At 38.9% G+C, this 12,160-nt stretch overlaps 2 protein-coding genes and 1 long non-coding RNA gene across 4 annotated transcripts in view; 1 reads left to right on the forward strand and 2 right to left on the reverse strand.

Annotated features, from left to right (window-relative positions):
* anxa5b (annexin A5b) overlaps positions 1 to 531 on the reverse strand; it is a 14,871-nt gene extending 14,340 nt beyond the window's left edge. The window contains exons 1-2 of the mRNA XM_015060181.1: positions 450 to 531; positions 125 to 159 (exon numbers count right to left, since the gene is read on the reverse strand). Coding sequence (XP_014915667.1) covers positions 125 to 127 — 3 coding nt within the window. The 5' untranslated portion in view covers positions 128 to 159; positions 450 to 531. The remainder of the gene's footprint in view (positions 1 to 124; positions 160 to 449) is intronic.
* Positions 532 to 4,768: 4,237 nt separating this feature from the next.
* On the forward strand, positions 4,769 to 9,042 carry uchl1 (ubiquitin carboxyl-terminal esterase L1 (ubiquitin thiolesterase)). 2 transcript variants are annotated; one of them, XM_015060176.1, is made up of 9 exons: positions 4,769 to 4,895; positions 4,981 to 4,992; positions 5,374 to 5,502; positions 6,754 to 6,895; positions 7,938 to 8,023; positions 8,296 to 8,343; positions 8,490 to 8,559; positions 8,632 to 8,690; positions 8,890 to 9,042. In XM_015060176.1, exons 1-9 carry the CDS (start codon positions 4,863 to 4,865, stop codon positions 8,971 to 8,973), a joined length of 663 nt encoding a protein of 220 aa, XP_014915662.1. In that variant the 5' UTR covers positions 4,769 to 4,862; the 3' UTR covers positions 8,974 to 9,042. The 2 variants fall into 2 exon arrangements, with proteins under 2 accessions (XP_014915662.1, XP_014915663.1); XM_015060177.1 differs by lacking the exons at positions 4,769 to 4,895; positions 4,981 to 4,992 and adding an exon at positions 4,999 to 5,055.
* A 1,247-nt stretch (positions 9,043 to 10,289) lies between these two features.
* The window catches only part of LOC106964566 (uncharacterized), a 10,265-nt gene continuing 8,394 nt past the window's right edge, over positions 10,290 to 12,160 (reverse strand). The window contains exons 2-3 of the long non-coding RNA XR_001428451.1: positions 11,174 to 11,179; positions 10,290 to 10,831 (exon numbers count right to left, since the gene is read on the reverse strand). This is a non-coding gene — a long non-coding RNA (uncharacterized LOC106964566). The remainder of the gene's footprint in view (positions 10,832 to 11,173; positions 11,180 to 12,160) is intronic.

Genomic DNA, 12,160 nt, shown 5'->3' on the forward strand with positions numbered 1-12,160 from the left:
ATTTTTAAAAAAAAAAGTTTTTTTTTTATTGTTTTATTTTTTTTTAAAAATATTTTTTTTTTTTTTTTTTTTTTTTTTTTTTTTTTTTTTTGACGTTAGTCATAGCTGTAATGAAAGAACTTACCATTTTGAAGATCTTCGGAGGTTTTTCAAGATGATCTGCAGAGAAACAGGAGCGTTAATCAAAACGTTGACCTGAACATCCATTAATAATAGATTCGATCAGCTTTAACCGTGTTTCCTGCTCTGCCTGCTCTGCGGTCAGGCAGCTGTTAACCTTGCCAGAACCAGATGTCTGTTTGTTTTTTCTTTTTTCCTTCTTTTCTTTTCTTCTTCTTTTTAATCCTCACAGGTATTTTTCCTATCCCTGTCTCGCTGTAGATGCGCAGAAAGTTTTCCTAAAGTTGTGCAGCTGAGCCGGATCTGAACCGGATGTAAGCGGGACTTACCGCTGAGCTGTAGCCGTCAGGAGAAGCTCCGAGCGCAGCCTGCAGAGAGGAGAGAAGGACGGGAGGAGGAAACCCACTAACATAAACTCTGTAGTGCACGGACCACACCCAGGTGCGTCCCATGACGCCACGCAGCTTCTTCTAAAAGCATTCTGGGAAATGCGGTTGTCATAGAACCGGCGTTTCATATTTTAAAGTTTTCTGGAGCTCTTTTAAAGTTTTTTTTTTTCATGTGCCTTCTGTCCAGTTAAGTGCGTCACAAACGTATTCATATTCCTTTGACATACATATTCCTTTGAACTTTCTCACATACTCTCCCGTTGCCAAACCTTTTGATGTGATTTTACATAATAAGGCAACACAAAGTGTATAATCATGAAGTTGAAATAAAATGATGCATGTTGATTTTGTTTGGCAATGTTCTCAAACAAACCTCAGGAGAGCTTCACGGAATCCCTGCGTTAATACTGAGAATATTTACTCCCAGCTGGGCTTAATTTAACCATTAGTTGACCTCTTTACAGACCACTGAGTGCACTGGGAAGTTTGAGAATAACGGGAGCTGAGTGAAGGCAACAAAAGAATGCAAAACTTTTCAGATTATTACTTGAGCAAAATTCTGCAAACCATTTATAGTTTCCCCAAACATTTCACCATTGTACGCTTCTTTGTGCTGGTCTGACCTAAAAAAAGAATCCAAATAAAAGGCAAAGTGATTTGTAGTATGATTATTTGGGTGAGGTACTGCATGCACACACATAGGTTTATCTCCTCAGATTAGAAGTCATTTTAGAGTCTTAATGATTGAAGTCTGAGATAATAAAATATAAATAAATTGGGAAAAATTAGGAAAACTCATTTGATTTCCAGTTTTACATTATTTTGCATGTTTCACAAAGACATCTCCAGTGCTGCCTTCAATATGGGGCCAAATGCATGAAGACCTCATCCTGTTAAAGCTGCAGTGAAGGCTGTTTTGTCAGAAAACAAAATTAGGTGGATAAAAAAAAACAACATAATTTTGTACCTAAAACCTAATTAGGTTTGGTAGGACTGACATTCATTTAGCCTGGAGATGTTTTTCCTCACCACCTGATAACTATTAGGTTATTTCATGTGTAACTCTGAGGCTGCAAAAAAAAAGAATATTCAAAAATCCACATTCACCTACAATTCGATTGTCTTCTATAACTCCTGGGCTACATACTTGTTGATTCTTAAACTTGTTTTTCAAGTTTAAGAATCGGTTCCATATAGCAGGAAACTGAAACCAAAAGAGCTTTATAGCTGCTTATGGCAGGATGTGATTTGATAAAACCAGACGTGAAACAGGAGGATTGATCCATACAGCATACTGACACCTGATAGCAAGTCTATAAATATTCATTAGTGTTAAATATCATAGGCTAACAGGCAGAAAACATTCACATTAATACAGACACTAGAGGGCATCACTGCAGGTTATAAAATAGGTCACATAAAGCCGCATGTTCAACATGATGTTCAGCTCAAAACTAAATTGTATTGAGGTGATGAGGAAACAAAATCAGACTCTTGTCAATGAAGAATATCGCCATGGAAACAAACTATGCTGATTGGCATTGTTAAGGGAAACAATGTGGAGCCTTGTGGACTGGTATGCTGAAAATCCTCCCACTGATATATCACCATATAAACAAAAAGACTTCCAGACAGGCACATCCCTGAAGAGAGTGTGTTCATTGCTGTTCAATATATTTTATATGGATTTAATCTGATTGACCAACTCAGAATATTGAATGGCAAACATAGTTTTCATTTTGTTTTTGCAATTAAAAATGTGAAAAATGTCTGTGAACATCCTTTTTTTTTAAAATATTATCACACATTCTTAGTAAGAATGTGTGATAATATGGCCCAGTCATGTTTTGTTATGACTGGGCCACAACAAAACACGAACACACTTTGATCTAAGCAGTACTTTTCTGAGGCACAGCACATCATATTTAGAAAGATGACAGTTAAAATATTGACACATAGTCACAGTACAGAGAAGGTACTAAAAAGAGCCAATAAAAAGTCCCAGGTGTTACAGATTATACAATATAACACAATATAACAGAAGAGGGGTTTCATTTGAAGAGAAGCAAAGGTTTAAATATCCATTTATGTCTTTCTTTGTTTTTCTGTGAGCAGACAGGAGGTGAGAACCAATGACAGAGGATTTAACAGGTAGCAGCTGCTCTCATGATGTGAACAACCTGGACATTTATTGGTTGATTCATTGCATTTTACCATTAAGCTGCTTGTTAGAGAACAGACGAACAAAACACTGAGCAGTTGGACATGTGCATTCAAAGTTTAGAGCAGGTCATGTTGAGTTTACCTAAAAGGGTCATAGTGCATTTTAGATATACCCTGAAACTTCACCCTAATTTCAGGGTGTATAACTTTTGGTGAGTAGTTGAGGTCTTTTTTTTTTCCAGGTGTATATTGTTTGTTTGTTGGTCATGTATGCAAGTGAGGACAGAAGAGCCATAAACTGCTCAATATAGTTGTCATCTGGCACGGAAATATGTACAGTTAAAATAAACATACACTCTTCCTACATTTATGTTAATATTTTGTCATATAAAAATAGTGAAAATACAGGTAAGTATCAAACAAATTACAATAATGAACATGTTGGGTAAGCACTACGTTCTCATTAGGCAATAAACAAAGAACTACAAATTAAAAGTTCAAACTGAAAAAAATGCTATTGTTTCAGGTAAGGTCATTGTTCAAACTTGATTCATACTTGGTTACAGCGCCATCTAGCGGACAGAGTTGCGAACCAGCGAAAGTGAGAAAAGTAGCTGACTCATTTAAAGAAGAGTCAACAAAAATATCTCTTGCGTTGTTACTTTCCGAAATCTTTTTGTCCTAAAGTGTCTTCTTCTAAGTATGTCTCAAATAGTCTGGTCGTTTTGGTAACATTGTCTTATTAAGAGAATTGTTGTCGTTTTTCAAGAATGTCGGTGGTTGGTGTTGGGTTCAGCCCGAATATTAAAGCATGTGTCTGGGTAATTTCCATATCAGAAACCAGTTATTAAAATTAAAATTAATAATGTAATGTGCTAAATTCAATAATAAATTATAATAGATTTGATTTGTCTCATTTTTTCCTGAACAAATGAGTGGAAATGTATACGTGGTTTATATGTGATTTTCATTGTAAGCATATAAGTAAATTAATACATAAATAAAACGCACTGAAAATGAGTCCATGGATGGATGGATGGATGGTGTTGAGACGCTTCACCAAGGCCGAGAAAGAGTCACACGGTGTTAGACAAAGGGACCATAGTAAAGAGTTACATTTTTGATTCTGTTAGACACCAAGGCCCATTTCCTCATGAGAAACAGAAACTTATCAGGCCACAGAGACATGGTGTGATTTCAGGGAGTGTCTTCAGTTCATATAATCAGCTGCCCTCCTCTTTCTCCTCAGACGCTGCACAGACTTTTTAGAAACTTCTCGGATGTAATGGTAAAGCGTCTCCTTTCAGCGCTGAAAGTTAATAAAATAAGTAAAGTCTGAATGCTTTTCTTGGCTGATTTTATGCTCCGTGTGTCAATACAAATTATGATTCATCGATTGAGATTCTCATTCTCAACAATAGATAGATAGATAGATAGATAGATAGATAGATAGACATTATGAATGTAAATTTGCATTTATATATAGAATTATTTCTGCCTTACTTTTAATGTTTAATCTATTTTAATCTCTTATTTGTATTATTTCAACTGTTGCATTTATTGTAGATAGATAGATAGATAGATAGATAGATAGATTCCAGCTGAATTTGTTTGAAATTACCGCCATTCCCCTCCTTCTTGAACCTTCTTCCACGTCGTATCTTTTAAATCAGAAGCAGATATGAAACTTCTTTTTTTAAAAGCTTTATTTACAAACCGACAATATGCAGCCACGGACAGTAATATACTCGAGTTGAGAGAATAACAAATACAATTGAATTCATTAAGCAGAAGAGAAGTTCGGCTCTGACATGAACCCTGAAGCAATCAATACGTCACACCTTTGTTTCCAGAAATAGATTCAACCACTGTGTTCCGGGGGGAGAAAGAGGCGGCATCTAGCTTTCATCTAATTATTTTTCACAACAGTGAAGATTGGTTTTTGGATGTTATTTTGTTTAGAAGAATGGTAAACAAAGCTTGCTATTTGCATTTAGCTGTATTTTAATCATAAATGCGCACACCAACAGTTATTCTTTCCGAAAGTCCCCCCGTACGTCTGCTGGTGAATGGTTTGATCCGGGCTATAAATGTCGGGTGCGCCACTCGCTCCCGCTGACCGGTCTGAAATCAGAGGAAGTTTTCCATTCTAACGGTTTATCTGCTGAGTCACTGCCAAACCTTCTGAACATGGAGTGGACTGCGATGGAAATCAACCCCGAGGTGGGGAAAACGGCTACTCCGTTAATAGTTTGTGTTCTGCAACAAGAAACGTGAATTTTAATATTTTGTTTTAATTTTATTTTAGATGCTGAACAAGGTTGGTATTAAACGTTAGAATCAATAATGGCGTCAGTTGGTAACCGTTAAATCCAACCGTCAGGTAAGTTTCACAGCAACTCTTAAGTCAGGACTGTTGCACTGAAAACAGAGTACCGACAGGTTTCTGATAAATATGACGTTGACTTATTATTGTGGCGTATTTAATAAATTCTTGTAAGCAACGAGCGGTAGAAGCGTGTGTGTGTGTGTGAGAGTGAGAGAGATATTAAAGGGCGACAGCATCCTTCCTGTCTGGGCTGCAGGGTGTGGTCTGGACCCCGACCTAGCATCTTCCAGTCGCCTCTGTCGACATATCACTCTCATTTACTTCCAGGTGTGAAGCTGTTCGCTCTTAATGAACGACTTTTACGTGTTTTAGATTATGAGCAAGCTCGGTGTGAGTGGACACTGGCGTTTCGTGGATATTTTGGGTCTGGAGGGTGAGCAGCTAACCGCCGTCCCGAAGCCATCCTGTGCCCTGATGCTGCTCTTCCCCCTGACGCAACAGGTAATTCAAGGCGAGCTGGAAGGCTGGGGGCTGTTTGGGTGGGATGGCTGGGCAGGCAGGGAGAGAGGGGTAAGAATCTGAAGACTCAGTCTGACATGCTGGGAGTCGACTGATGGTCAGGAAGTGAATCACCAGACGTCTTGTGACCAGATTGATCTATAGGCCATTAAAGGCCAATCTCTCTGATGATTATAATAATAAAATTTAAACTCATCAATTCAATACAAATGATATATTTCAGGGATTCTGTTAGGAGTTTGGCAAATGAAGATTAGCTAAACCCAAACTGCATTTTCAGAGATAATGCAGTTTCTCTGAAAGTTGAAACATTGCAAACCACCAATAAAGTCAAACATCAATTGTTAAATTCTCTAAAGCAACTTTTGGGTTTTTAGTCTTGATTTAAAGGCACTCAGTATTTCAGATGTTTGCAATTTTCTGGAAGTTTGTTACAGAATAAAGGATTTTTGGTACAAAAATGTGAATGAAAACAACCCCAAGCATGGGTTTGTTCTCAGATGGGTGTAAAACATTATCTAACGGGTAGTGTCGGATCTCCTGGTTCCTTTTTGAAAAGTAATTTCTGCTCATTTTGCTTGAATGACGTTGGCATGATGGCTAATTTCAGCTTTACTCTGAACGTCCAGCAGATTGGATTCTGTATTAAACTAATCTGTCAGACTTTATCTGAAGACCTTAGAAAACTGAACCCTGGTTGTTTCCCATTCAGATTATTTTTCAGAAGTGGTTTAAATCACTTTCAATTTATCACAACGAATATGGGGATATGCAAGTAACCCTTTCTAAAGCTCCTGTATCAGAGTTGACAAAATGTTTAAACCCTTAAAAAAGGAAGCTACATTTTCTTGAGTTAAAAACATGGGTTTTTCAGATGGGTGTAAAACATGAACCAACAGGTAGTGTCAGAGCTCCTGGTTCCTTTTTGTAACTATTGTGAAAATTATTTATAAGCCTATGACTAGTTTTTTTTTTTTTAAGTGGTGTAACCTGGACTTGTATTATGAACAATTGGTGGAAATTTGCCTGTCATTTGTTGCCTGCAGAAATGATTAAACCTTCAGATTTCTCTTGATAAACTGCTTCGTTGCACAAACTTGAAATGCCTCCCAGATATAGAACGGACATCCTCGTTTTCATTCAGTGAAGCTATGAATGATCATTACCAACTGTTGTGTGAAGCAGAGTTGGCTGCAGATGAAATCGGACTAACTCTGTATCTGTGCATGGCAGCATGAGGAGTTCAGGATCCAGCAGGCGAACAAGGTTACAGGAGGCTCTGACGTATACTTCCTGAAGCAGGTTGCCTCTAATTCCTGTGGCACAATTGCCCTGGTGCATGCCATCGCCAACAATAAGGCCAAAATGACTTTTGGTGAGTGCAGCAATAAAAACCTTTTCATATTTTGTAGCAGTAAGGGTTCATCTTTTTTGTGATTAGGCTGAAGGAAAACTGTAATTTGAGGTGTTTGGTGCTTTGCATCTACAAGTTGAGTCTTGATCAACAGTAGGAAGAAGCTGGCACTTGACATGAGAAACTGCTTTTTCCCAGGCCCGGTCTGTATGTAAGCAATACTTCAACCCTGTAAGACCCAGAGTTGTAATATTGCAACAACTCTATTTCGAGCAGACAAATGTGACTTTTCTCCTGGATTTTACACAAGCTTGAAGCTTGAACCCTTTTAAACTTTGAAATGCTATTTAATAGGAAGCGTTTCCCTTGACAGGGTTGCAAACCAAAACTTGAAAAACCTTGGCCAATCAGGATCCGACAGTACTAGAATAATCAAAGTAAATCATTTCACATTTTTTGGGTGGTCTCTAGAGCATGTGTACATTCATGTCCCTTTTGTGCAAAATGTGATTTTTTAAATTTTTTTAATGACTTCACAAAAACAATTCTAAATTGGTGTTTCCCCGGTTTATTATAAGCCTGGTGGGTCACCAGACTTTACTTGCGACCCCACTAGGCTAAACATTTTTATATAGGGTTTTTATAAATTGGTGATAGTCAAATTAAGCTAGGCTTATAGTTGACAAATTGATCTGGGCTTTGGGGGTTGACAATCAGTTGTGCTGCACCAGCTTTTTGGTCTTGCAATACAATTTCCAAATATTTGATCATGCACCTCTAAATTTTTTTAGCATAACTTTTTAACCATGGTGGACTGCCCTCCCACCAGGCTTACTATGTTTCCTGGGGGAATCCCTGATATATTTTAATCTCCAAAGTATTCCTACAAAACCACCCATGGTTGAACTTCTCATTTGTCTTTTTGGGTCTTCCATGCCTAGTCAATTTTAATCTTATGAAATATTCAACAGACATTCACCCGTCTCGGAGCAGATCAAATAAAATGTAGCAATGACTGTGCTTGAACCGACTGCCTTGCTGACTTGATAAATGTGGTGTTTAGAGAACGGCTCAGTCCTGAAGACCTTTCTAGATGAGACGGCTGGCATGTCTCCAGATGAGCGTTCCAAACATCTGGAGGGAAACAAGGTAATGTACAGACTAAAGAGAAATACTTTATAACATGTCCATCAGTTGGTTTTTCAATAAATAGAACAACTTTTTTTTTTTTTTTCTCCATGAACCCAAAATTGATCCAAAGCAAATTGTCAATCTTGCATGGTTTCTATCATACCCAGAGTTTCTATCATGCCTGTTTTAAGATGTGTAAACTGATTAGCTGCCAGTTTTTTTCTGCCACATGGGGGTGCTATAGGTTGAATTATTAACATTGACACAACCTGTCAAATGTCTTCCTCTAGGCAATCTGTGAGGTTCACAATGAGGTTGCAAAAGAGGGACAATGCCGGGTAAGATGCATCTATAGACTGTGGAAACAGTTTGATAGATTGGAGTCATACCTTTAAACCAGAAACTTTTATCCTTGTGTACATTAATACTAGTATTAATGAGTTCTGAGATAAACTACTGTCAACACACTTTTTCTCTAATGCAGCCAGAAGGTGAACAAGTAAACTTCCACTTTATTGCCTTTGTGAATGTGAACGGACAACTCTATGAATTTGGTAAGCATGTAACGGTTTACCCTAATCTTGTTTTTGACGTTGATTTGTAACGGAGCGATCTCTGTATCAAAGATGGGAAGATGAATGGACCGGTGAACCATGGAGCAACCAAAGATGAGACCTTTGTCACTGTAAGCTAAAAAAAAACAAACTTAAATTTTGTGTAAATTGTTCTCATTTGGTGGCAAACTGGCTTATGAGTTGTATATGAAAAACATTCAAAAGACCCCTATTAAATTTTTCATTTTATCCTAATGGTATCAACTGGGTAAAAATCATTTTTGAACTTTGAAATACAAGAATCCACTTTGGGTTTTTTATTGTCTGCAGGATGCAGCCAAAGTGTGCCGCAGCTTCATGGAACGAGAGAAAGACGAAGTCCGCTTCTCAGCTGTGGCTCTCTGTCAGTCTTAAATGATCTTGTGACTAACTCAAACAAATTGTAAGCGACATTGTTCTACAGCATTTACATTGCAAACTGTTGAGATGACCCGCAGTGGTCTGTGCTCCTACATCTGCAGGCACTATGCACTAGAATACATCATCCCCTCAACTGTAACGTGTTTAGCATTAGCACAAAACTCTGAACTTTATTTTGCCAGTGTTCCAAGCTTATTGAAAAGGATTCACAAATGCCACTGATCTGTTGAACATCACCTGTGCATGTCATTAAGTTTCTATGTTCATCTGTCAAACTTCAACTGCTTTAACACCTTTTGTGCCAACAAGATTGAAACTGGAAACTACTTTCTGTTCTGCATGCCTTTAGTTGTCATGTTTTACAAGGACTGGGCATCAAAAATTCAACTTTGTTAGTTTCACAGTATGTTGTAATACTTGAGTCGTTTAGGGCACAGTTTCAGGAAACTTGAGTCTTTCTCCCCCATGTTTTTGAATGGACTTTGTGGAAATGGTTCTAGAATCAACAAGAAGAATCGGAGAACTTCAGATTTTCCAGACATCCCATTAAAGTGACTACTGTCTAGTTAAAGTGCTCTTGTAGACTGGGTTGATGTGCTATCTTAGGGTAACTGCTTCAACTTTTTCAATTGTTTACCTTTATGCACTTTTCAAATGGTTTGCTGCTGTTCAGCTATGGCTATTTAATAAAATTACATTTAAAGTTGCATGTGTCCGTCTGTGTCAAGAGCATGTATCATCACTCTGAACTCTGTAGTCCAAAGGCTGCAATGACTGCAGATTTTTTCTTATTAAAAACTCATAAGATGAGCAGCATGTGACTCCACCTCTGTACCTTAATGAATAATCCAGATCATTTAAAACTATTTAAATTATAAACTTCCCTAAAATCTTGATTTGCTAAATGATTAACTTGCCTGTCCTACAATATTTGGGTATGTTTCAATTAAAGGGGCAGTATTATATGAAATTGGCTTTTGAGCTTTGTTATATTACTTCAAACATACCCAGAGTTTCTATCATGCTTGTTTTAAGATGTGTGTGTGTGTATATATATATATTTTTTTTACATATAGTGACAATATAAGATGGATAATATGTGAAAAAAGTAGTTCCACTACATACATGAGGTTGATTGACAGCACTTAAACAGTCCTGCTGGCTGATTGGTTGTTTTTGACCGAGCAGTGCATTTCTGCATATGGCAGGATCATAGGAAGAAGGTGGAGACATTATTTTCAGATTGTGTCTCATACTGTCACATTGACAGTTTTAACAAATATGTAAAAAGTTTTTTTTTTTTTTTTTTTTTTTTAATTTAAATAACGATTCAAAGTAAATGAAACACACCAAGCATCCGCCACTAGATGAACTATCTGAACTGTAATATAGCGGGACATCTTCTGCGGCGCCCTCCATCCCCTCTCTCTCCTCTGTCTTTCCTGCTTCTCTCGACCCCCCCCACAGAGATTCCTGCCTGCGCGTTCACGCCTTCTCCTGACGCGCGGCGGCGGTAGCAGCAGCAGCAGAGAGGAGTCAGCCTCCCACGGCAAGGAATCGATATTTTTAGCACCTGGTTCGTATTGCAGCGTCGCCAGAAGCGGCGTCCTCTTCTGCATCATCTTCTTTTTGAGGGCGACGCAGTTGGAGCGCGAGGGGGCTACGTGACTGAATAGACTGCGCGTGGAGCGTGGAGGACACCGGGGAAGAAAACGGGAGAGACTTCACAACATCAGCGAATTCCCAACGCACCCCCACTGATGGCCGGTCCCGAGCCGAGCCATCCCGAGCCAGCCTGCCTGGAGGCGCAGAAATGGATCGAGGTGAGTCAGGGGGAGCCTCCAACAGCACACTTAGTTGAAACGGGCCACACCGCTGTATAAATAAAGACACGGCAGCCGTCGGGTCGTCACCTGTTGGGGGGTCTGCGCAGTGTCGGGTGACCGTTCGGGACAACAAACTTTCAGCCGTCGCTAGGCTGTCAGTTGAGCCTAGCAACGGAGCTAGCACCGCGTCCACTTCAACACTTCTAGCAAGCAAGCAGCCAGGCTGAGAACACTGAGGTCCAACCCGCCATTTATCAGCTTTTTTCTGGTAACGTTGCTGCCGGCCAGGCGGTGAAACGCCCCCCCGACCCCCTTTCACAGGGAAGAGAGGATTCCGGTTGCCATGGCTAAGAAACCGGTCTGCCTACCAGCTTCTGATCGCACCGGATGAGATTATCATTTATGCTTTGTTGCATCCCGTCATCATCATCATCATCATCATCATCTGCCTCTCTCCATAAGCCTCTGTAGAGCAGAATTTTGACCTATTTTTACTTCATCACTGCTCCGTCCTGTACAGTCTGAGGCATTAAAGCCCCGAGGCTGCAGCAAGACGACTTTTATCTGGATGTTGAGGCGTTCATGTTCCTATTCTGCTCCCAGTTCAGTTCAGGCTCTGAGACCTTCACTTCCAATTAAACACCTACTGGACAACAGCTTAATACACTTTAAATGGTTTATTATTTAGGTTTAAAATGTCTAGTCACCATGCAAATTTATCAATACTCTCGTGTATTTTTTAGCATGTCTCACCTTGCAAGGCCCATTTTCCCAACAAAAACTACATAGTGAGGATGACTGCTCCTCATATGATCTAAAGAAAAAGTGCTGTTTTTGAAGTTGTGGGTTAGGTTTGGGACTAAGGTGTTAACTGATTTTAGGTTAAGCTCAAGGTTAAACATGTACTGGTAACAGTTAGGTTTATGGTAAAGGAGAGGGTTAAGCTATAGACATGACTAAAAAATGAATGAAAGTAAATGAAAAAAGTCCATGTCAAGACAGAAAGACATACTATGTGCATCGTAATGAAGACATGGACAAGTTTCTCAAAGTCTTTAGTACAGAAGCTAGATTGTACCTTGGCTGCAAGGTACAGATGAAAAAAAATCTTAATTTCACAACAGAGTTAATCGGCTTATCCAATTTCAAACAACTGTCAAAATGACACCAAGATTCCTAACAGAAAAGTGATCAGAAACTTGAGTTTTATTTTGATTCAAGTGAAGGAAATTTTGGTCCATCCATGATTTACCGTAACTTCCGTTAGACAATCTGTTAAAACTGTAGGGAATCATCCTTAGTTCCATTTGTATCAAAAATAAGTAGAAGTCATATGTGCAGATGTGTCGTTGCTA

This window comes from Poecilia latipinna, unplaced genomic scaffold, assembly GCF_001443285.1.
Source record: "Poecilia latipinna isolate Pla-1442-1.1 unplaced genomic scaffold, P_latipinna-1.0 Scaffold1691, whole genome shotgun sequence".
NCBI lineage: Eukaryota > Metazoa > Chordata > Actinopteri > Cyprinodontiformes > Poeciliidae > Poecilia > Poecilia latipinna.

What these genes read in the sequence shown, in the direction of transcription:
- uchl1 (XM_015060176.1), top strand. Translation starts at nt 4,863, where the DNA reads ATGGAGTGGACTGCGATGGAAATCAACCCCGAG. An exon ending in CAAAAGAGGGACAATGCCGG is followed by an intron (nt 8,344 to 8,489) that starts GTAAGATGCATC and finishes TCTCTAATGCAG; the next exon opens with CCAGAAGGTGAACAAGTAAA. An exon ending in CGGACAACTCTATGAATTTG is followed by an intron (nt 8,560 to 8,631) that starts GTAAGCATGTAA and finishes TCTGTATCAAAG; the next exon opens with ATGGGAAGATGAATGGACCG.